General features: G+C 46.9%; 1 protein-coding gene across 1 annotated transcript in view; it reads left to right on the top strand.

Annotated features, from left to right (window-relative positions):
* Positions 1–24,899, top strand: part of rhbdl2 (rhomboid, veinlet-like 2 (Drosophila)) — a 90,516-nt gene that overhangs the window by 37,221 nt on the left and 28,396 nt on the right. The window contains exon 5 of the mRNA XM_085962490.1: positions 8,601–8,701. Within this exon, the coding sequence (XP_085818616.1) occupies positions 8,601–8,701 (101 nt within the window). The remainder of the gene's footprint in view (positions 1–8,600; positions 8,702–24,899) is intronic.

Here is a 24,899-nt window from a genome sequence, read left to right as displayed (position 1 = left end):
AATTAAATACATTAACAAATTTTTGAAAACACCCATGCGCGTGCACTTGGTGAACTTCAAAGCTTTTTTCTTTCTCTAGCACTTCAACGTGGTGCAATCCCTGTGGCTCCAGCAGAGGTAGTGGCAGCTGCTCCCATCCCTGCTCGGACTTTTGCGGTGCTTGTGGCCGATGACCTATGGATGTTGGAGCCCGTGAGGGCCCTGCCAAAGACTGCTCCACCTGCATCTGTGCAGGGGCAGACTGGGCCAGTGGGAGAGGAGGCAGCACGTCCATGTCCACTGGTTGAGGGAAGGTCAACAGGTGAGACATGAAAATGCTTTGAGAGGATGGTGCACTTTCACCTCCCCTATCGCCATCATCCCTCTCCTGGGCCAGCGACACATCACTCCAGCCTTTCTGTGGGACAGCAGCTTGGAGATCAGTGATGCCTTGGAAGCCCACGCCTAATCTATCTGCCATTCCTTGTAAGGCAGTAGACACGCTGGTTTTCATAGTTTGAAAGGCCGCAGTCAGGCCCTGAGGGACTCATTAATGCTCTGCAATTTACGTTCCACAGAAGAGGCCACTCTCTCAATGGAAAACATCTTCACAATGGCCTGCGACATCACTCCACAAATGTTTGAGCTGAACTTCTACATTCTCTGGCACATTGTAATTAATGTGCCTGGCAGGACTGCCAGTATCTCGCACAGTTGCTGCTGACCCTCACACATTCTCCTTTTCATTGATGGCCCCCCTGGGTTCAGCATCTCTGTCCAGCTCTGCCCTCTGACACTGACTCTTCACAGCTGTCCCTGCCACCACTCTCTGCTCGTGCTCACTTATGAAGTGTGATTCACCTGGTGATACCCCACCTAACCCTCGAAGAGGACCCACCAAAGTGCTTGTATCTGCATGGTTTGCATGTGTCTTGTGCCAGTGCACCCTCAGCAGGAATGAGCTCCTCTGAGGAATCCTCATCAACAAAGGGCAGGGGCTGCAGTTATTCATTCACGTGATGGCCCTGGAGGAGAGAAGTGATGGATATGATTTAGTCATGAGAATGTACACATGTTGAAATGCACATCATCAAGGTGATCATATTTCATTGAGTGCTCAAGTCAAGATGACTTAGTCTTGTAGGAGATGTGGATCTGAGAGATGAATTCCTTCACCCTGCAGCAACGCACTACCAGTCTCGCCATCTCCGATGCAGAGGAAGGCAGAGATGCCATTTATCTCCAACTCCTCCTCTTCTGCTGTGGCGAGCTCCATGGTCTGCCTCTGGTTCTCCCCCTCACCCTTGTATTCTGTTCTCTCTTCTCCTGCAAGGGTGGTACGAAAGACCTATGAGTGGCTGTAAGGCATGTGTGCATCCGAGGGATGCAGTGCATTCAGTGAAGGTGACATTCAGGCAGATGCATCACGAGTGGCACTGGCATGCATTTGAGGAACGTGTTGACAGTGCCATTTGAGGACGTGTGCTGAGAATCGGGGAAGCTAACTGAGGTGGTATCAGATTACATGAGGATTAGGGTGAGTGGCAGTGGTTGATGGGGAAGGGGGAGGTGAGGAAGGGCACTGAAACTGAACGAAGGGTGCTGATGAAACTTAAGTGGGTGTGAGGACTGATGTGAATGGAGTACACTTGACAAGACAGAGTCGGGGGGGCGGTGCGCACTACAGGATGTAGGTGAATCTGCAACTTTGCTCACCTTTCCTGACCTGGATCCAAGTCCTATTAATCGCGCTCCTGCTACTCACTTCTTGGGCCACCTCCAGTCATGCCTTTTTGTCGTGGCTGCAGGTTTCTTGTTCCCATCGCTGGGAAACATGACCTCCTTCCTCACCCTTACTGCACCCGGCAGTACGTCCAGGGGTGCCTCCTTTTACCTGGGTGTAGTCTTTGCCCTCCTTGCTTCCATTATTCTGCTTCCACTTAACTCGAGACAATGCACAAAACTCCAAACCTCCGCCACCACAACATCTGTGAATTGGGTCCTTAAATAGTTGTGTCATGTGAGTCCGCATCATGCCTGCTTATGTGCAGTGGAGTTGCAAAACCCGGAAGTAAAAATCTGTTGAAATTGGACATTCCCACACGTCCCACGATGTTGTGCGTTGGTCATCCGCTATCGCTAACCCCCCAGCGTTCCGATCCTTGTTAATAGCAAGCTCCATATGTGCTTGTTGCTGTGATGGTCCTATCTGTATTATTATAACCAGGGCATCTGCAAGCTGATAGCAACCACATATTCCATCTGGATGGGCCTTGTGCTTCCTGCTACTAAAATAGGAGCTTCCTTTGTGGTACATTACATTATAACGCAATACACTGAATGTGGTGAGATGAATAATTTAGAAACTAGGGCCTACATTTATCAAGCAGGATAATTGCTTGTCTCTGCCACCTACAGGATTTCCTGGCAGAAGTGAAGAGGGTGGGGCCATACGGAATATGCCTGCCTAAATATGGGCCTATTCAAACATTACGCAAAAATGCTTTGATGTTTTCCCTGTCATTTGGACAATAGCAATGCTGGATCCATGGGACATGCTTGTCCCTGGTGTACAGCGATGCTATTGTCTAGGGGGTGGCAGAGTGTCCCTTTTAAAGTTTAAGTGGTTAAAGAAACAATGCACTCTATTGCATAGGCCACGTTTTTAAAAAGATTAAAATTTGGCTGAGCACACTACACTGTAGCATGCCACTGAGGTCTGCTACAGCCAATCTCCATGTGCCCTCCCTCCCCAGGCGGAGGCTCAGAAGCTGCCTGGAGAAGGCAAATGATCCACAGGCCAGAAATCAGCCTGGCTCAAGGGAATGTCCCTGTGACCAACGCTCTCGCTAAGCTGCGCGGTCACGTGGCCACACTGTGGTCCGGAGGTTTCGCGCAGGCTACTGACTGGCTTTTATATGGGAGAAACTGCGCATGCGCGAAAATCTGAATGGGCCACGCAGCCACTTAAAGGGACCACGTACCAACAAAAAAAAAGTACGAGGGAACTGTGGTGTATGTAACCTGTTCCACCTTAAGAGAACTTAAGCCTGTTCCACCTTAAGAGATGTACTACTTTCTCTGGCTGCTGTATACGTAATACCGGTGGTGACCACCGGTATATAAGTACTGTGTAGTGATATTGCTGTTAGTATAGCCCTGACCTCCAACTAGTAAAGACCTGTTGAAACGTTATTCTTGTAGTCTGTGTCAGTAATTAATCTTAAATACAACTAGAACACACAGACTTAACAGTGGCGACGAGTCCGATTCTTACCCTGCGGCAGTTTATATCCACGGCGGCTTCGTCCACAGAATGGGCGTCGAAGAGAGGCATCCACCCTCATCACCCTGCTGGAAGACACGTCGCGCGGCAGGCATCGAGAACCCGGAGTGCAGAAGATATCCTGAACTTGAAGCCTCCATCAGCGGCAGTCAGCTATCTTCCTTCTACCTCGGTGGTGGGTAAGCCGGTCAGCGACGCGAGCAGAAAGTCGGCCGCGTTGGCTGTACAGACGGGGAGGGAAGACGGAGGAATAAGGGCGGTGAGATCGATCGCGACCGGAGATAAGGGCCGGGCCGCATTCGGGCCAAAAGGCGCAGCGCGGGGACATCGATCGCGGCTGGTGATAAGGGCCGGGCCGCATTCGGGCCAAAAAGGCGCAGCGTCTGGGGCGACTGAAGGCGCGAGAGCCGCGGTGAAGGCGAACGCAGCCGGTGCTAATAACCGGGCTGCAAGAAGGGCTGCGAGGCGCGACATCGGGGAAGCGCGAATGCCCGAGGGAGCCGCGGTGAAGCGGAGACAGCGTCGGGGGAGTTACTAACCGCTGGGAAAGGGGAGCAGCAGCGGCACGCCAAACGCCATTGCAGCCAGCGGGTGAAGAAGGCGAGCGCGGGAAAGACCGCCAAGCGCGGGAAACCGCCATTTTGTAGGCGGAGGACGAAGACAAGAGCGGGAAGCCACCATCTTGGAAAAAGGGAAATCACTAAAAAAAAATTGCAATGATGCCTAAACATGGGAACATTAATACCTTTGATAGCGACATCGAAGATTGGGCCACGTATGTAGAACGCATACAAAATTATTGTAAAGCAAATAAAATCCCAGATGATGAGAAAGCACTAACTTTATTAAACTTAATGGGTGCGAAGACATACGGGCAATTGAAACACCTTTTATCACCAGATGAACCGGCGGAGAAGACGTTCGAGGAGATTGTTACTGTCCTGAGAAATCATCTAAACCCCACGCCGCTGATGCTAGCGGAACGATTTAAATTTTACAGCAAAAAGCAGCTGAAAGATGAAAGCAATGCTGAATATTTAATGGAATTGCGTAAGCTAGCAAAGTACTGTCAGTTTGGAACGGGACTAACAGATGCGCTAAGAGATAAATTTTTGTGTGGATTATTAAAAGAAGATACACAAAAGTGACTGCTCGAGGAGAATGAGCTGACGCTTGAGAAAGCGGTCACTATGGCAGCATCACACGAAGCCGCAGCGAGAGGCACGGCAGTAATGCAGCTACGGTCACCGGAACTCAGTACAAATCAATTGGTTTTGAGTACTGTAAAATGTTATCGTTGTGGAAAGACAACGCACGATCAGAACCAGTGTTGGTTTAAAAACCAAGAATGCAGAACGTGTGGCAGGCTTGGCCACATAGCTAAAGTATGCCGGTCAGGAAAGAAGACCAGCAACAAAAAGTCACCGCAAGGAAAATACATAAAGGTACACAAGGTGACAAAGAACAGTTCGAACTAACAGAAGTCAGATTCAGACGCCAGCAGTAATGAACTGGGTAGCTTAAGAGTACACAACGTTGGTAAGGATGCAGATCTCCAGACAATTTGGGTCACTCTTCAGATAGCAGGAGTCCAAGTAAAGATGGAATTGGACACTGGATCGGCATTGACGGTCATGAATAAGAAAGATTACAAAAGGTTATTCCAACATATTCCCCTACGGGATGCGGAGATTATATTGAAAACATACACGGGGCAAAGAGTGTACCCCATCGGAAAGATAGAAGTAAAAGTGGTCCACAAGGGCAAAGAAAGCCAAGTAATGGACTTATATGTGCTACCTGAAGGAGGTCCACCACTACTGGGACGGGAGTGGATTAGGAAAATGAATATGGACTGGCACTCCTTAAAGGCACTAACGGTAGATTCCGGGGAAACAAATGTCAAACCTAAACGATTGTCCAGAATATTGGATGATGCTAAAGAGGTGTTCCAGCAGGGACTGGGAACACTGAGAGGAATTACGGCAAACATCAAGATTGATGAACATGCACACCCAAAATTTTTCAAAGCCAGACCGGTACCCTATGCAATACGACCTGCTGTAGAAGCAGAACTGGAAGCGCTAGAACGTTCAGGTGTACTGTCTAAGGTAGATTGGAGTGAGTGGGCTACACCCATTGTTCCCGTTATGAAACGTCCTTCGAGCAACAAGCCAGGAGAACCAGGGAAGGTTTGCATCTGTGGAGACTTCAAGATCACCGTTAATCCGGTGCTTCACACGGTGCAGTATCCGCTTCCGCGGATTGAGGATATTTTTGCTTCGTTGTCTGGCGGGAAACACTTCACCAAGATAGACCTGGCACAGGCGTACTTGCAGATGGAGGTTGAAGAAGAGTCACGCCAGTACCTCACGATCAACACGCATAGAGGTTTGTACCGGTATAATAGGCTGGTTTTTGGAGTGGCATCGGCTCCAGCAATTTGGCAGAGGGCCATGGAGCAGGTATTACAGGGAATTCCAGGCACACAATGTTACCTGGACGATATTCTGATTACAGGAGATGGTGATGAAGAACACCTCGCAAACTTGGAACTGGTGCTCAACAGACTGAAAGAGTATGGACTTCGAGTTAATCGGCAGAAATGTGAGTTCTTTCAGAAGCGGATCTCATACTGTGGTCATGTCATTGACCGGGAGGGGCTTCATAAGTCTCCTGACAAGATAGAGGCAGTTGGAAAGGCTCCCGCTCTGGATAATGTCTCTCAGTTGAGGTCGTTTCTAGGATTGATTAACTATTACCATAAGTTTCTACCGAATCTATCCACGGTACTGCACCCGCTGAACGCTCTTTTACAGAAGGGGGTACCATGGGAATGGAGCGAAAACTGTAAGAAGGCATTTCGCAAAAGCAAAGAATTGATCACCTCAGAGGAAGTGTTGGCTCACTTCAACCCGACACTGCCTATTCGGTTGGCTTGTGATGCTTCTCCATATGGTATTGGGGCAGTACTCTCACACAAGTTGCCAAATGGCACGGAAAGGCCAGTTGCGTTTGCATCCAGATCATTGACCTCCGCTGAGCGCAACTATGCGCAGATCGATAGGGAGGCTCTCAGCCTTGTATGGGGAGTGAAGAAGTTTAATCATTACCTGCAGGGCCAAAAATTCACACTTCTGACAGACCATCAGCCGTTGGTATCCATTTTTAACCCTAAGAAGGGTGTTTCGGTGATGACAGCACAGAGACTCCAGAGATGGTCCCTTTTCCTAGGGGCACATCAATATCAAATAGAATTCAAAGGTACAAAGCAGCATGGCAATGCTGATGGGCTGTCGCGCCTGCCACTACCTGAAGAAGAAGAGACGACGAAAGTTGACCCTGTTGAGTTATTTCATTCGACCATCATCGAGTGTTTAACAGTCACCAATGCAAGTATTGAAAGAGAAACCAGGAATGACCCGACACTGTCCCGAGTCTACGAGGTGACAGTGAAGGGATGGCCAACACATGGTGATCCTCTGTTACCGGCATTCTCGGCAAGGCGAGACCAGCTGTCCGTCTGCCATGGTACTTTGATGTACGGGACAAGAGTGATTATTCCTCCCAAGTTAAGGGAAAGAGTTCTAAAGGAACTGCATGAAGGTCATCTGGGGGGAGTTAAGATGAAAAGTCTTGCTAAGGCTTATGTATGGTAGCCGGGTATTGACCAACAGATAGAGGAGTTGACGAAAAGCTGCGCTGGGTGCCAAAAAGTGCAAAATGCACCTCCGATCGCACCACTACACCCATGGGAATGGCCTTCAGCCCCATGGCAACGCGTACATATTGACTTTGCTGGTCCATTCATGGACTCCATGTTCCTAATTGTGGTGGACGCACATTCCAAATGGCCAGAAGTGATCAAGATGAATACCACTACTTCAGAAAAGACAGTTGCGGTGTTAAGAACAATATTCGCAAGGAACGGATTGCCAGAACAGATATGTTCGGACAACGGACCACGGTTCGTGTCGGAAGAATTCCAAAAATTCTTAAAGAAGAATGGGGTGAAACATTATACCTCTGCCCCATATAATCCGGCGACAAACGGGTTGGCCGAGAGATTTGTCCAAACATTCAAAAAGGCAATAAAGGCCATGAACGATGATCAGATTCCGCTACAACACAAGGTGGACAATTTCCTAATGGCATATCGAAACGCCGCTCATGCAGTAACTAACCAAAGTCCTGCCATGATGTTTTATAACAGGAGGTTGCGGCCCAGGTTGGACTTGTTAAAACCAAATGTGCGGAGGGAAGTGGAAAACAAACAGTTCCGGCATATTAATAACAAGACCACTCGAAGTTTCGACGTAGGACAACCAGTGTTGGCAAGGGACTATGGAAACGAAAAATGGCAGTCCGGAACAATTCGGGCCAGACAAGGACCTCTGATGTACACAGTAGATATTGGTAACAATGTGATAAGGCGTCATGCGGATCAACTGGTAGAATCGAGAGCAAGGGTCGAACCCATGGTTGCGACAGAGACAACTGTGGAAGACGTTAATGAACCTGAAGCATCTACCTCGGCAGGGAATGTACCTGATGATGACGTCCAATACATAGGAAACCAACTAGAGGAGTCACCTCAGCAACAAGAATCAGAGACCACTGAAAGGCGTTATCCAACCCGAATCAGAAGGCCTCCTGAGAGACTGAACCTTTGAACTGTTTATACCTGAAGTTATATATGTATATATGTTATTATGTTATGTTAAATGGGGATATGACTGTTAAGCTAAAAAGGGAGGATTGTGGTGTATGTAACCTGTTCCACCTTAAGAGAACTTAAGCCTGTTCCACCTTAAGAGATGTACTACTTTCTCTGGCTGCTGTATACGTAATACCGGTGGTGACCACCGGTATATAAGTACTGTGTAGTGATATTGCTGTTAGTATAGCCCTGACCTCCAACTAGTAAAGACCTGTTGAAACGTTATTCTTGTAGTCTGTGTCAGTAATTAATCTTAAATACAACTAGAACACACAGACTTAACAGGAACATTGCCTGTGACTGGCACAAATCCGGCCACAATATGCTTCCGCTGGTTTAACAGCCAAGCGCAGAATCCAAGCACATAACTACTTTCTGCAGATGGCAAAAGCATTTGATTCTCTTCAGTGTGCTATGTGTATATGTGTACATGTGATGAGCGAGAGGGTGGAAAGGAGAAGAGCCAGACCTACTAAAAGGATGCGTTTTAGTCTTGCATGTAATCAGACCAGAACTTTTGTAAATGAGCCTTTAGCTCTGTTAAGTTGGGTTGTACACATGTCTAGATTTGCAAGGGAAATTAAGTCCTGTTATCCTTTGCATTATTTATTGCAGGCTCGTTGGCTAGCTCAATATTTGATCCAATGCTTGGGCTAGTTGGAGCTTCAGGTGGAGGCTATGCCTTAATGGGAGGCTACTTTATGAATGTACTGGTGGTAAGTGGTAAGAATTAACTAATATTTGATTCACATTGTAGTGCGGGGGAGGGATGGGGTTGTTGGTAGAAGAAAGAGTTTTGACCAATTAGCGTGTTTTTATTAACTTAATGCGCCACTGATTTTTTTTTTTTTCTTTAAACCTTTCTTACCTGGATTATTTCTTCTCCCCCATGTCCCCCTCCCCCGTGCTCCCCATTCCCCGTGTCGCAATCTTTTTTTGTGGTTAATGAGGAAAAATGTATTAAAGACAGCAAAGCTGCTCTGCTCTTTTGATCTTTTTTCTCAGTAATTCTCGTGCTAGCTCTAGCAATTGAGGCATTGAGCTTTTAAAAATCATTTTTTATAGAGCTACTAAAATCAAAGGGTTAGTATATTTTCTTGCATGGCATTTTCAGTACATTTGTGTTTTAAAAACTGTTTTGTTACATTTCTCTTTTTCTTAATCCTTAACTTTTTTTTATTCTTCTTATTTTGCATTTCATATCTTGTTATATTTTGTGTTTTTCCCCATTTATTAATTATTCTCCCATTGACTAATTTCTTAATGGAGATCAACTAACTGAGCACAGACTGAAACCTGGACCTTTCTAGTCTGTTGCACAGTACCACTTGGTGTGATACTGAGATACGTTGTAAGGACCTGGGTCAGACTATGTAAACATCCTGATTTTCATTTTAGTAAGAAAATACCACCAGGTTCAATCATCATTGCATGGTGAGTTATGTGATCTAAACTAGGTGACTGTACGAGCGCTATAATTAGTCTCATTGCCTCTGGACTATTAATGGAGGGAAAATAAATCAGCCAGGGTTCTAATTCCTGATCGATGTTCCGTGACTCCTCCTGGAAAGTGTGGATGTGGATTTTGTAAGGACAGGATTGGACTCACACACAAAGAATGACCACGTGTGTTCGGTACTGGAGGGCTCTCAGCACTGGTAGAATGGTACACCACCATGAGCACTTTCAGGAGAAGATGGGAGAAAATAGGAACAAACAAAATCTTGTAAACGCCAATGTACAATTTCAGTCTCTACCCAATAGTGGCTTTTAATGTAAAAATGCTATAGGCTGACCTCTGACCTGGTAGCCATGGAAATCCAGATACCAATATTTTGTATTAGCTCGGTAATTTGCATCAGAATCTCTGTGATGACAGAATACTCAACCCTTTGTTCCTTTACTTTACCCGGTTACTTTTTTTTTTCTTATTTCATTGTTTTCTTTTTGTGGTTCTGGGGAGGAAAAAAAGACTAACTCTGGGAAAGGGAGAAAGCACGAAGCATTGGTAACCCAGCATAGAGTCAAAGAGGCAAGGAGAAAGAGTGAGTGCAGAAAAGAAACCGAATAAACACATTCACCCTGAAATGACGCTGTGGGATACTCATGTCTGAATACGTACTTGACACCCTCTTTTCCGCTATGTTAGTGGAGGTGCCACCTATTTATTTTTAATAGGTTAATATATGTGGTAAAATAGCAGAGAGAGGGGTTTCTATGAATGTCCCAAGTATTCTGATGCTCGTCTCACACACCATTAATTCAACGCCTTTGAACCATATGTCCATGGTATTTATAGCTGCCATCTTGAATGAACTATGAGCTCAGGTTTGCAACATTGCTTCTAGTCAGTAGTTCCCTGGAAGGTAACAAATTGTATAATTTGGCTAGTTTGTTCAGCAACTTTTACACAGCAGCTACACTTTTTAAAAGCATCATTGGAAGATTATTTAAGTTTTCAAATACTTTATTACTGAATCCTCCATGAAAGATGACAGGGGAATTTTCAGTGGAGTGCCTTCAAAGGGAGTTAGCTTGGATTTCTGAAGGGTAGGTCATGTCTGAATAATCTAGTTACATTTTTTTGAAGGGGCACTAACATAGTGGACAGGGGAGTGTCAATGGATGTTATGTTAATGAACTTCCAGAGGGCATTAGATAACGTTCCACACAACAGATTATTGTCAAAAAGAAAAGTGCACGGAATTGGAGGTAACCTTGTGACATGAGTTGATAATTGATTTAGGTAAAGAGAATAGGGATAAAGGGAATGTACTCTGATTGGTAGGATGTGACAAGTGGTGGTTCCCAGGGATCTGTACTGGGATCTCAGCTTTTCACCATGTATAATCAATGACTTAGATGAAGGAATAGAGAGTAATGTATTCAAGTTTGCAGATGACACTAAGTTAGGAGGGACAGTAAGTTGTGTAGATGGGAGCAGGAAGTTACAAATGGACTTAGATGAAATCAGTGGGCAAAACTATGGCAGTTGCAGTTCAATGTGGGGAAGTGTGAGGTCATCTACGTTGGATCCAAGAAATGCAAATTAGAACATTTCATTAATGCCGAGAGACTAAAAACTGTGGAGGAGGAAAAGGGTTTTTGTGTCCAGATACACAAATCACTAAAAGCTAGTGCGGTACAAAATGTAATCAAAAAGGCTAATGTAACGTTGGCCTTTATCTCAAAGGGGCTGCAATACAATGGGGAGGAAGTAATGGTTCAGTTGTACAGAGCCTTGGTCAGACCCCATCCGGAGCACTGCGTTCAGTTTTGGGCACCTCGGGAAGGATATATTGGCCTTCAAGGGGGGGAACAGTGCAAATTCACCAGAATGATGCCGGGGCTTAAAGGGTTAAGTTATGATGACAGGTTGCATAAACTTGGCTTGTATATCCTTGAGTTTAGGAAGTTATGGGGTGATTTAATTGATGAGTTTAAAATTATAAAAGGATTTGATAGAGCAGATAGAGTGAAGCTATTTTCTCTCGTGGGGGAAATCCAGAACAAGGGGGCAAAATCTTAAAATTAGAGCTAGGCCATTCAGGGGTAGAATCAGGAAACACTTTATCACACAAATGGTAGTGGAAATCTGGAACTCACTCCCCCAAAATGGTTGTGGGTGCCGGGTGAATTGAAATTTTCAAGACTGAGATCGGCAGATTTTTATGAGGTAAGGTTATCAAGGGATATGGAGCAAAGGCAGGTAAATGGAGTTGAGGTACAGGTCAGCCAGGATCTGAATGAATGGTGGGACAGGCTCAATGAGCTGAATAGCCTGCTCCTGCTCCTGTGTACAAACTCTAAAGGATTGGTAATTTGTGAAAAATTCAAAGATTACAAATTAATATAAAAAATCCAAGTTGCCATTTATCACTTCTTTTTGCGTAGTAGTTTTGTTGCAAAATCAAACCAGATTTATATTGACACAGACTGGGGGCTAATTTGTGCTTCTGATATTTAATCCTTTACAAATGTTTTGCCATCTAGTTTAGCCTCTTCCATGGACTTGGAGATCAGTAATCCTCGTGTTAACATGGGGATCATTGGTTACTAGTTCTGACAAGATTCGTGAGAGAGTGAAAGTGACCTTGTCACATATTTTGTATTCCAACAAAAAAATGGAATAGTGCACAGTGCAAAGAAAACTAAACACGGATGGAGAGACATGCATTAGTGCATTCCTGTGGTTAAAAATTGTACCAGATAAATTAAATATGGCTTTCTGCCTTAATGACAGTAAACAGTCCCGAACAATTGCAGCATTCCTGACTGCTAACATGGGTGATAAGCAAAATCAGCTCTTGCCTTTTAAGGAGAAACAACACAAAAACCAGGAGCTATTTTCATCTATCTCCTGTCTTAGCACCAAGCCTCTACTCCTCAGTGAATCAAGAAACTATCTACATTTTTTGAGTACTTCAACTATGTCCTTGTTTACTGTACTAGGTTTGTTTATTCCATCAACTTGAGTCCAGAGAGGTAACAGTTTAAATGAGCTAAGCACTCAGCTGTAACATTTTTACACTGAACTACTCAGATCAATTCACCAACATTAAATGCTCGTTGCAGGCGGAAGAACATTATCACCAGCAAAGCTCTCCAAGATCTTGCCATACAGATAGAGGGTAGATCCCATTCCTTCTGAGTACGTTTTTCAGCTCCTGTCTTACTGAATGCACACCATAATCAAATGTAATTGGCTCATTCAGACTGTAGCCATTACAGGCTGCTAATTGTGTTGTTTCAGACTATTGCAGAGGTAATCTATTTGCTCACATCTAACTTTCAGAAGTGCTTTCATGAACAATGTATAGTACGTCAGTGCTCTTAAGTAACTGACTTAAGGACATATGGCTGAAACACTTCAGTTTATTTTTATTTGTTCTTGGTGTGTGGGTGACATGGGTGTTGTGTCCGTGTATAATAAGACACAGACTGCAGGAGAACGGTACAACAGGTGTTTACTCAACGTGGTTCACACGGGAACTGATCTGTACAGATTACTACTCAGTGCTATATACAGGTGTGGTCACTGCTGGTACTGCAGTATACATGAACTGTAAAAGATAGTTCCCCCCTTAAAGGTATATACATTACAATTCCTCCCCTTTTAGATTAACAGTACCATAACACTCATTTAACAATTAAATATCAAACTAATTACAATTAACACTTTTAACATGCAACATTAGCTGAAAATAGTCTATTTATATATTCAGTCTTTGGGGAGGCTTCCTGATCCTTTCTGGATAGCGCCTTTCCCGAGTGTCTTGCTCTTGGTGTGGAGGCGATTCTGGCCCCCTGTCGTCGGTTGGTTCATCAGCTTCCGATGCTACTGTTTCTGGGGTAGATGCGACCTGTACGTCGGGTTCATCACCAGGTACGTATGGGCGAGGCATGGGGTTGACTTGTTCCTGTGACTCTAGGATCTGGTCAGCATGGTGTCTCACGATGCTCTCCCCAACGTCCACTGTGTACATTAGGGGGCCCTGCCATGTGCATATCGTTCCTGGCTGCCATTTTTCTGTTCGGTAGTCGCGGGCCAAGACTGGTTGCCCTACATTGAAGCTCCTTGTTGGCTTCTCATGGATGTGCTGGAATTGCTTACTCTCAACATCTCTTCGTACGTTTGGTCTGAGCAAATCCAGGCGAGATCTTAACCTTCGGTTAAAGAACATCATGGCTGGGGCCTGGTTGGTGACTGCATGTGTCGCATTCCGGTAGGCGAACAGGAAATTGTCCACCTTGTGCTGCAGCGGAATGTTGTCATTGTACATAGCCTTTATTGCCTTCTTAAAGGTTTGTACGAACCTCTCAGCCAATCCATTTGTGGCTGGATGATACGGGGCGGATGTGTAATGCCTTACCCCATTCTATTTCAAGAACCTCCGGAACTCTTTGGACACAAACTGTGGTCCGTTGTCGGAGCAAATCTGTTCTGGCAAGCCATTCCTGGCAAAAATGGTCCATAGGACTGCAATAGTTTTCTCCGTGGTGGTGGAGGACATTTTGATGACCTCAGGCCATTTCGAGTGTATTATGTCCGTGTATAATCGAGACACGGACAGCAGGAGTGGATCATAACAAGTCTTTACTGAATGGAGACAAACAGGAAACTGAAACTACAGAAGCCTGCTAGGGCCTTTTATACAGGGGTGGTCACTGCCGGTACTGCAGTCTGAGACCAGTTATTCCCTTAAAGGTACATACACAACAATTCCTCCCCTTTTAGATAAACAGTACATAACATTCATTTGACAACTAAATAATAACTAATTACAATTACAATTACGGTTGCTAGATACATTGGTTGAGGTTAAGCAATTATAAGTTCAGTCTTTGAGGAGGCTTCCTGATTCTGTCTGGATAACGCCTCTTTGGGGTATTAGGTTCTTCTGGTGAGGGTGAATCGGGATCAATGTCGTTGTTTGATTCATCTGCTTCCAATATCACCGATTCTGCGGTAGATGCAATTGGTACTTCGGTTTCATCGCCAGGTGTATCAGATCGTGATGTGGAGTTGACGCTTTCCAGTGACTCCAGAATCTGGTCAGCATGGCGTCTTACAATACTCTCTCCAATGTCCACGGTATACATTAGAGGTCCTTGCCGTGTACAGATCGTTCCTGGCTGCCATTTCTCTGTCAGGTAGTCCCGGGCCAAAACTGGTTGGCCTATCTTAAAACTCCTGGTCGGCCTTTCATTCATATTCTGAAAATGCCTGTTCTCCACATCTCTTCGGACGTTTGGCTTAACCAAATCCAAGCGGCATCGTAGTCTTCGATTGAAGAACATCATGGCTGGAGTTTGGTTGGTAACCGCATGTGTCGCATTCCGGTAGGCAAACAAGAAGTTATCCGCCTTATGTTGTAGGGGTATATCTTCATTACACATTGCCTTGATAGCCTTCTTGAATGTTTGAACAAACCTCTCGGCCAATCCATTAGTGGCTGGATGATACGGGGCGGATGTGTAACGCTTAACACCATTGTTCTTTAAGAACCTCCGGAACTCTTCAGACACAATATGTGGTCCATTGTCAGAGCAAATCTGTTCAGGCAGCCCATTTCTGGCGAATATGGTTCGTAAAACTGTGATGGATTTTTCTGTGGTGGTTGAGGACATTTTTATTACCTCTGGCCACTTTGAATGGGCATCCACCGCAATTAAAAACATCGAGTCCATAAAGGGACCAGCAAAATCAATGTGCACCCTTTGCCATGGAGATGAGGGCCACTCCCATGGATGTAGAGGAGCTTGTGGTGGGGCGTTTTGGACCTTATGGCATCCTGTACAGCTCTTGGTCATTTCTTCGATTTCTCTATCGATTCACGGCCACCACACAAACGCTCTGGCTAAGTTCTTCATTTTTACCCCACCCAGATGACCCTCATGAAGCTCATTGAGCACTCTATCCGTCAACTTAGGTGGAATTACTACTCTGGATCCACACATCAAGGTTCCTCTGCACACTGACAGCTGTTCTCTTCTCGGCGAGAATGCTGGCAGCAGTGGTTCGCCATGTGCTGGCCATCCCTTCACCGTTAAATCATAGACCCGGGATAGTGTCGGGTCATTCCGTGTTTCCTTTTCTATGCTCGCATTCGTCACGGGGAGACATTCGACTATGGTCGAGTGGAATATCTCCATTGGATCCACTGCAAGTTCTTCTTCCACCGTCGGCAACGGTAGGCGCGACAATCCATCAGCATTCCCATGCTGTTTAGTGCCTTTGTACTCGATATCATATTGGTGTGCCCCTAGGAAAAGGGACCACCTCTGTAGCCGTTGTGCTGTTATTATCGGTACGCCCTTCTGAGGGTTGAAAATGGAGACAAGAGGTTGATGATCAGTTAGTAGAGTAAATTTTTGACCGTGCAGGTAGTGATTGAACTTCTTCACCCCCCACACTAGGCTGAGGGCCTCTCTGTCAATCTGGGCGTAGTTACGCTCGGCCGATGTTAACGAACGTGACGCAAAAGCTATCGGCCTCTCTAACCCATCAAGGAATTTATGTGACAGTACCGCCCCAATGCCGTAGGGAGACGCATCACACGCCAGTCTGATCGGCAGTGATGGGTTGTAGTGAGCCAATACTTCCACTGAAGTGATTAAGTCCTTACTCTTCTGAAAGGCCCGCTTACAGTCACTGCTCCATTTCCATGCCACTCCCGTTCATAGTAGGGCATTCAGTGGGTGCAAAATTGTGGACAAATTCGGTAAAAACTTATGGTAGTAATTTACCAATCCGAGGAATGACCTCAGTTGCGACACATTTTCAGGCGCTGGGGCCTTAACAACCGCTTCAATTTTGTCCGGGGACTTATGTAACCCCTCTTCATCAATCACGTGGCCACAATACGATATCTGTCTCTTAAAAAATTCGCACTTGGGGCGGTTGGCTCGTAGCCCATGTTCACGTAGTCTAGTGAGCACCTGTTCTAGGTTGTTAAGATGTTCACTGTCATCTTCACCTGTCACTAGGATGTCGTCCAAGTAACACTGAGTCCCCGGAATCCCTTGCAGGACTTGGTCCATCGCTCTTTGCCATATCGCCAGAGCTGATGCTACTCCGAATACCAGTCGATTATACTGGTAAAGACCTTTGTGAGTGTTTATCGTGAGATACTTCCTAGAGGATTCTTCAACCTCCATCTGCAAATATGCTTGTGCTAGGTCAATTTTTGTAAAACGCTTCCCTCCAGATAGTGAGGCGAAGATATCTTCTATCCTTGGAAGAGGATATTGTACTGTGTGAAGGACTGGGTTCACCGTCACCTTGAAGTCCCCACAGATGCGAACCTTCCTTGGCTCCTCAGACTTATTGTTTAACGTTTTCTTCATGACAGGAACGATGGGTGTCGCCCACTCGCTCCAGTCTACCTTAGATAACACGCCTGCATTCTCCAGACTCTCCAGCTCTGCCTCGACGGCTGAGCGAATTGCATATGGTACCGGTCTTGCTTTGAAAAACTTGGGAATTGCATTCTCCTCTATTTTTATCGAGGCGGTTACGCCTTTAAGAGTGCCCAGTTCTTGTTGAAATACCTCTTTGGCGTCAGCTAAGATTGTTGACAATCGTCCAGGAGTGATGTTGTCATCCTTTTTACCAGCCACCGTCAGTGCCTGAATGGAGTGCCAGTCTAAACTTATCTTTCTGATCCATTCACGTCCCAATAACGGTGGTCCCCCATCTTGCAGAATGTAGAGGTACAATTTCCGTATTTTCTTGCCGTTGTATTCGACAGGCACCCTTATTTTCCCTCTGGGGTATACTTTTTGCCCCGTATACATCCTCAAGACAATGGATGTCTCTCTCAAGGGTATGTGTGAGAATAGCCGCTCGTAGTCTCGTCGATTCATGACGGTTAGGGCTGATCCTGTATCCAACTCCATTTTGACTTGGGACCCTGCTATCGTGAGGGTGACCCAAATGGTTCGGTGATCCTCTTTTGCGATTACGTTGTAAAGTTTGAGACAGCTTAGTCTCTTGTTCCTGGATTCACTATCGCTCATCTGATCTTCGGAACTACTGTCCGTCATCTTTTGTACTTTCCTGTACGGTTCCTTAGTAGCCTTTTTGTTGTCGTTGGTCTTCTTCCTAGACCTGCAAACTCGTGCAATGTGTCCCATCTTTCCGCATTGCCTGCATATTTTGTCCTTGGACCAGCAGTCCTTCTGGTCATGGTTAGTTCTGCCGCAGCGATAACATTTTGTAAATCCCCGTGTCATTTCGTGGGTGCCGTATTCCTGTGGCTTTTGTTGTATTTCCACAGCTCCCCTGGCTGCTGCTTCATACGATACTGCCACGCTGAAAGCCTTATCTAGCATCAGCTCTTTCTCTGAGAGTAACCTCTTCTGGGTTCCTTCACTCAGGAGTCCACAGACAAATTTGTCCCATAGGGTATCGGCCAGTCCTGCTTCGAACTGGCAGTGCTTTGATAGCTTGCGTAGTTCTGTAAGGTACTCAGCATTGCTCTCATCTTTACGCTGAGTTCTCCTGTGGAATTTAAATCTTTCTGCTATCAGCGGCGGTGCAGGGTTTAGGTGTTCCTGTAGGATAGCAACAATTTTGTTAAAACTCTTCGCCTTCGGTTTGGCTGGAGCAATCAGGTCCCGCAATAGGCCGTACGTTCTTGTGCCCATTAAATTTAGCAGTATCGATGCCTTTTTCTCATCGGCTATTTCGTTTGCCTCGCAATATACCTCGACTGATTCCACATACGTGGTCCAGTCCTCTATTGCATTATCAAAGGCAGTGATACAGCCAGTCTTCGGCATCTTGGAAATCTAAAATGGCGCCTCCCGCGCTTTGCCTTCTTCTCCGATTTAACAAAATGGCGCTTCCCGCGCTTTGCCTTCTTCCCCGCTGGATTAAGATGGCGCCTCCCGTGCTTTGCCTTCTTCCCCGCTGTTGCTAGCGCTGCTTTCCGCGGTTTCCACCGCAACCTGCAGCTCCTCGCGGCTTTCTGCGCGTTTTATATATATTTCCTTTGTTATTTTATTATTTTCCCGTCGTGGAACAACCCTGTGGGACTCTTGCTACCCTCTTCTCGGGTCTGTACGCAGCCCGGCTTTGTAGCACCGGCCGCGCCCTGTGTGCTCCACCCTCTCTCTCTCTCCTCTTCCCGACAACGCTGCTCGGCCCTGTTGCAAGCCACCCACTCGAGTTCTAGACCGCCGCAGCCCAGGAAGGATCAGTGTACTACCTGCCACCAGCCCGATTAGCTGAAGCACCATCGACAGGAACCAAGCCCCGCTCTCGACAGCCTCTCCTGCAATCTTCAACTCCGCTGACTCAGGGGCGGATGCCCACGGTCGACGCCCGTTTCTACTGCTTCTTTCTTCCTTCTGGCCTCGACCTCTGCTCACTTCGCTTCAGGAATGTATCCCAGGAGGTGGTGCAGACTGTAGGTAAGTTCGTAGCTGCTCGTCACCAATATTATGTCCGTGTATAATTGAGACACGGACAGCAGGAGTGGATCATAACAAGTCTTTACTGAATGGAGACAAATGGGAAACTGAAACTACAGAAGGCTGGTAGCGCCTTTTATACAGGGGTGGTCACTGCCGGTACTGCAGTCTGAGACCAGTTATGCCCTTAAAGGTACATACACAACAGGGTGCGCATCCACGGCTATTGAGTCCATGAATGGACCAGCAAAATCAATATGCACCCGTTGCCATGGAGATGAGGGCCACTCCCATGGGTGTAGAGGGGCCTGTGGTGGTGCATTTTGGACTTTCTGGCATCCTGAGCAGCTCTTGGTCAGGTCCTCGATTTGTTTATCGATTCCCGGCCACCACACATAAGCCCTGGCTAGGCTTTCCATTTTTACCCCTCCCAGATGACCCTCATGAAGCTCATTGACCACTCTATCCCTTAACTTGGGTGGAATTACCACTCGGGATCCACACATCAAGGTCCCCCGGCACACTGACAGCTGTTCTCTTCTTGTCAAGAATGCTGGCAACAGTGCAACAGTGAGTCGCCATGTGCTGGCCATCCCTTCACCGTCAAATCATATACCCGAGACAGTGTCGGGTCATTTTGGGTTTCCTTTTCGATACAAGCGTTAGTTATCGGTAGGTATTCAACTATAGTCGAATGGAATATTTCGACAGGATCATCTGCTGGTGCTTCCTCCACAGTAGGCAGTGGCAGGCGTGATAGCCCATCAGCATTTCCATGCTGTTTCGTGCCCTTATATTCAATCTCATAGTGGTGCGCCCCTAGAAAAAGTGACCATCTTTGTAGTCGTTGCGCAGTCATCACCGGAACGCCCTTCTTTGGATTAAAAATGGAGACAAGAGGCTGGTGATCAGTCAGCAAGGTGAATTTCTGCCCGTGCAGATAGTGATTGAACTTTTTCACTCCCCACACTAGGCTGAGGGCCTCCCTGTCAATCTGGGCGTAGTTACGCTCGGCTGAGGTTAGTGGTCGTGACGCAAAGGCTATTGGCCTCTCTGAGCCGTCCGAGAATTTGTGCGACAGCACCACTCCAATGCCGTAGGGTGACGCATCACATGCCAACCGAATTGGTAATGCTGGGTTGTAATGGGCCAATACCTCTTTCGATGTGATTAGTGTTTTGCTCTTCTGGAAAGCTCGTCTACATTCGTCACTCCACTTCCATGGCACCCCAGTTTGCAGTAGAGTGTTCAGTGGGTGTAGTATTGTAGACAAATTTGGCAAGAACTTATGGTAGTAGTTTACCAGCCCGAGGAACGACCTCAGTTGTGATACATTTCCCGGTGCTGGAGCCTTGACTACTGCCTCAATCTTCTCTGGGGACTTATGTAACCCCTCTTTATCGATAACGTGGCCACAATACAAGATCTGTTTTCTAAAAAACTCGTATTTGGGGCAGTTAGCTCGGAGCCCATATTCCTGCAATCTAGTGAGCACCTGTTCCAGGTTGGCAAGGTGATCACTGTCATTTTCGCCCGTGACCAAGATGTCGTCCAAATAACACTGGGCCCCTGGGATCCCTTGCAGGACTTGTTCCATTGCCCTCTGCCAAATAGCCGGAGCTGATGCTACCCCGAATACCAGCCGATTGTATTGGTAGAGACCTTTATGGGTGTTGATTGTGAGGTATTTTTTTGATGCTTCTTCTACCTCCATTTGCAGATACGCCTGGGCCAGGTCAATCTTAGTGAAGCGTTTCCCTCCAGATAGCGAGGCGAAAATATCTTCAATCCGCGGAAGTGGATATTGTACGGTGTGAAGGACCGGGTTCACTGTTACCTTAAAGTCCCCACAGATGCAAACCTTCCTTGGTTCCCCAGGCGTGCTGCTCAACGACTTTTTCATCACAGGGACAATGGGTGTAGCCCACTCGCTCCAGTCTACCTTGGACAGTACACCTGAACGTTCCAGACTCTCCAGCTCTGCTTCGACGGCTGGGCGGATCGCATAAGGTACCGGTCTGGCCTTAAAAAATGTTGGGCTTGCGTTTTCTTCAATTTTAATCGTCGCTGTCATGCCTTTTAGTGTTCCGAGTCCTTGCTAGAACACTTCTTTCGCGTCAGTTAGGATCTTTGACAGTCGCCCAGGTGTGACGTCATCATCCTTTTTGTCAGCCACAGTCATTGCCTGTATGGAATGCCAATCCAGTTGTGTTTTCCGGATCCATTCACGTCCCAGTAATGGTGGTCCTCCATCTTGCAATACATACAGGTCTAGTTTTGGTGTTTCCTTACCGTTATATATAACGGTCACCCTTATTTTTCCTTTGGGGTAGACTTTTTGCCCCGTGTACGTCTTCAAAATAATTTTTGTGTCTCTCAAGGATGTGTGTGAGAATAGCCGCTCGTAGTCCCGTCGGTTTATGACTGTTAGGGCTGATCCTGTGTCCAATTCCATCTTTACCTGGACTTCTGCTATCTTGAGAGTGACCCAAATGGTTCGGTGATCTTCCGTTGTGATCACATTATGTAGTTTCAGACAACTCAGTTCCCTGCTTTCGGAGTCGTTATCAGTCTTTTGTTCATCTGAACTATTCTCCGTCATCTTATGTACCTTCTTGTACTTTCCTTTGGTAGGTTTCTTATTGCTGGTTTTCTCTCCCGACCTGCAGACTCGTACTATGTGTCCTACTTTTCCACACTGTCTGCACACTTTGTCTTTGAACCAGCAATCATTCTGGTCGTGTGTTGTTCTGCCGCAGCGATAGCACTTCTCTGTTCTATATGACATTTCGTTTGTGCCATATTCTTGCGGTCTCTGTTGTATCTCTGCAGCGCCCCGTGCTGCTGCTTCATATGATACCGCAATGCTGAAAGCCTTTTCCAGCGTAAGGTCCTTTTCAGATAAAAGCCGTTTCTGGGTTCCTTCACTTTGAAGCCCACACACAAACTTGTCCCTTAAGGTATCTGCCAGTCCCGCTCCAAACTGGCAGTGTTTCGATAGTTTGCGCAGTTCTGTTAAATAATCAGCATTGCTTTCATCCTTATGCTGGTTCCGTTTGTGAAACTTGAATCTTTCTGCTATCAGCAGCGGTGTGGGGTTTAAATTTCCCTGTAGTATCGTTACTATGTCTTCAAAACTCTTTTCCATTGGCTTCGTTGGGGTTACTAGATTTCGTAATAACCCATACATCTTTGCACCCATTAAATTTAACAATACCGACGCTTTCTTGTCATCTGACACCTCATTTGCCTTGCAGTATACCTCTATTCGTTCGACATATGTAGTCCAATCTTCGACTTCATTGTCAAACGCGGTGATACTGCCACTCTTCGACATTTTGGGTGTGGTTTAAAATGGCGTCTCCCAATGGCTTAAAATGGCATCTCCCGCGCTTTCCTTCCTCCCCCGCTGCTGCCAACGCCGCTCCCGGCGGTTCTTGTGGCAATGGCGGCGCCCTGTAGGTTTCGCGCGCTTCTCCTGCGCTGCTGCCAATGCCGCTCTCGGCGGTCCTCGTGGCAATGGCGGCGCCTCGCAGGTTTCTGCGCGTCTCTCTCTCCCTCTCTTCGATGCTGCTTGGCCCCTGAACACCGGCTGCACCCTCTGCACTCTGCCCTCTCTCTCTCTCCCCCGTCAACGCTGCTCGGCCCTTTGCTGTGCCGCTCGGTCGTTCTCTAGCCCGCCGCTGTCCGGGAAGCGTCTGCGCACTACCTGTTGCCAGCCCGTTTCGCTGGACTACCTCGACTGGAAAGCCAAGCCTGGCTCTCGACAGCCTCCCCCGCAATTCTCGAGTCTCTGCTGGATGACTGGCGGTTGCCCGTGGTCGACGCCCGAGTCTCTGGCCTTGACCTCCAATCCACTGATCTCCAGGAACGAATCCCCGGGAGGTGATGCAGAGTTGCAGGTAGGTTCGAACTTGCCTTGTCGCCAATGTTGTATCCGTGTATAATAAGACACAGACTGCAGGAGAATGGTACAACAGGTGTTTACTCAACGTGGCTCACACGGGAACTGATCTGTACAGATTATTACTCAGTGCTATATACAGGTGTGATCACTGCCGGTACTGCAGTATACATGAGCTGTAAAAGATAGTTCCCCCCTTAAAGGTATATACATTACAATGGGCAAGACATTATTGGCTGCCTATCCCTGGTTGCCCTGATGGCATTAAGAGTCAACCACATAGTGCGTCACATCTCGCCCAGGCCAGATTGAGTTGGCAGGTTCCCTTCTCTGAAAGACATTGGGCCAGAAATTCCAGAACGGGGCTTGCAGCGCGTGCAAGCCCCGTATTTGCACTTACCCCGCGCTCCTGCCGATCAGCTCCAGGGACGCCTGCACTTCCAGAAACTTAAGCAAGAATCCCGGGCAGCGTATGACGTCACGCCACCCAGGAGCGCAGCCAGCGCGGACCCAGGAGCGTGCAGTGTAAGTGAGACACGCCCCTTGAGGTCTCAGTTTCACTGGGCACGCCCCCAATGTTTCTGTCAAGCTGCTTTGCTTTTTTACATGCAAAGCAGCAGTTTAAATAGGTTTTTGGAAGTTTTTTGAAGATTTTGGTAACTTTTATAAACTTTTTAAAATGTTTACATTATTTTGAGTAATCTGAAGTAGTTTTAAAGAGAATTAAAGCAATTTAAAGACTTTTAAAAGCCCTAAAAGAATTTTTTTAATTCCATTTATTTATTTAGCAATGTCGTCGTCATACGTGTCTTCACACTGTTCCCTTTGGGGAACTGTATGAAGTGGTGGAAGGATTTATGGCCGTGATTAACGCTCATTCCGTGACCGTAACCATCTTTGAACCAGCCATTAGGGCGGTTAGTCCTATGGCGGGAGGGTTTTACGGGCTCCCACAAGCTATACAAGGAGGGGGGGCCACCCACACCCACGGACGCAAATATCCCACTGGATGTCAACCCAGAATTTAGAGCCGGAGCTCCGACTCCACTTGCCGGGACTGTCTGGAGCGGGGTTCGAAACCCTACCCTGATCTGGCCCAGCGGCAGGGATCCTACCGCTATGACAAAGGCCCAATCCGATTAGCAACGTGAAATGGCAGCATAGGGCTCCAGTCACGGGGAGGGAAAAGGCGCAGGAAACGTATGGGTGTCACCTTTTGTGCGGAGTGGGCCTTTTGCGTAGCAGTAAGCATCCCCGCCGCTGGGCCAGAAGGAGTAGGGTTTTGAACCCCACTCCAGACAGTCCCGGCAAGTGGAGTCGGAGCTCCAACTTTAAATTCTGGGTGGACATCCAGCGGGATACTTGCGTCCGTGGGTGTTGGTGGCCGCCCCCCCCCCCTCCCCCTCAGATGGGTTGTGGGAGCCCGTAAAACCCTCCCGCCATAGGACTAACCACCCTAATGGCTGGTTCAAAGATGGTTACGGTCACGGAATGAGCGTTAATCACGGCCATAAATCCTTCCACCACTTCATACAGTTCCCCAAAGGGAACAGTGTGAGGATACGTCCGATGATGACCTCTTGCGCAATGCACCTCCTTGGACCCTCAGTCGCAGGTGCGAGGGGGCAAGTGGTGCAAGTGTTAAATTTTTTATTTTATTGACATGTAAAATGTTGGCCCAATAATTCCCTTCCAAATGCGCTAGTACGGTCGGGGTACTTACGCATCTGGCCGGATGAAATGCCAGTTTTCAGCATGCACTGTGCATGTGGGGAAAACCGGCATTTCCTGTCCTCTGAACGAAGGGGTTCAGAGGCAGAACGCGTGCGACTGCACATGCAGCGCATGCGCAGTATAATTCGCCGCTTTCATTAATGCTTTCAGTGAGGTCCAGTCATTACAACTTACACATGAAAAAAGCATGGGTACAGTTGCTACAGAGGCTGCGGAGGAAGATATTTCTTATCGTGGAGCTTCTGAAAGTATGTATGTCTGTATATATTCCTTTGCGTGTTATGTATATATTCCTTTACTTATGTGTATGAATGTATTATTTAATTATGACTTTCAGAGAAAGTAACTTATTGGAA

The sequence above is a fragment of the Somniosus microcephalus genome, chromosome 20, assembly GCF_052327205.1.
Source record: "Somniosus microcephalus isolate GS21.2 chromosome 20, FLI_Smic_1.0, whole genome shotgun sequence".
Taxonomy (NCBI): Eukaryota; Metazoa; Chordata; class Chondrichthyes; order Squaliformes; family Somniosidae; genus Somniosus; species Somniosus microcephalus.
The sequence above is the reverse complement of the archived record's forward strand: the minus strand, read 5'-3'. Positions and strand labels throughout refer to the sequence as shown.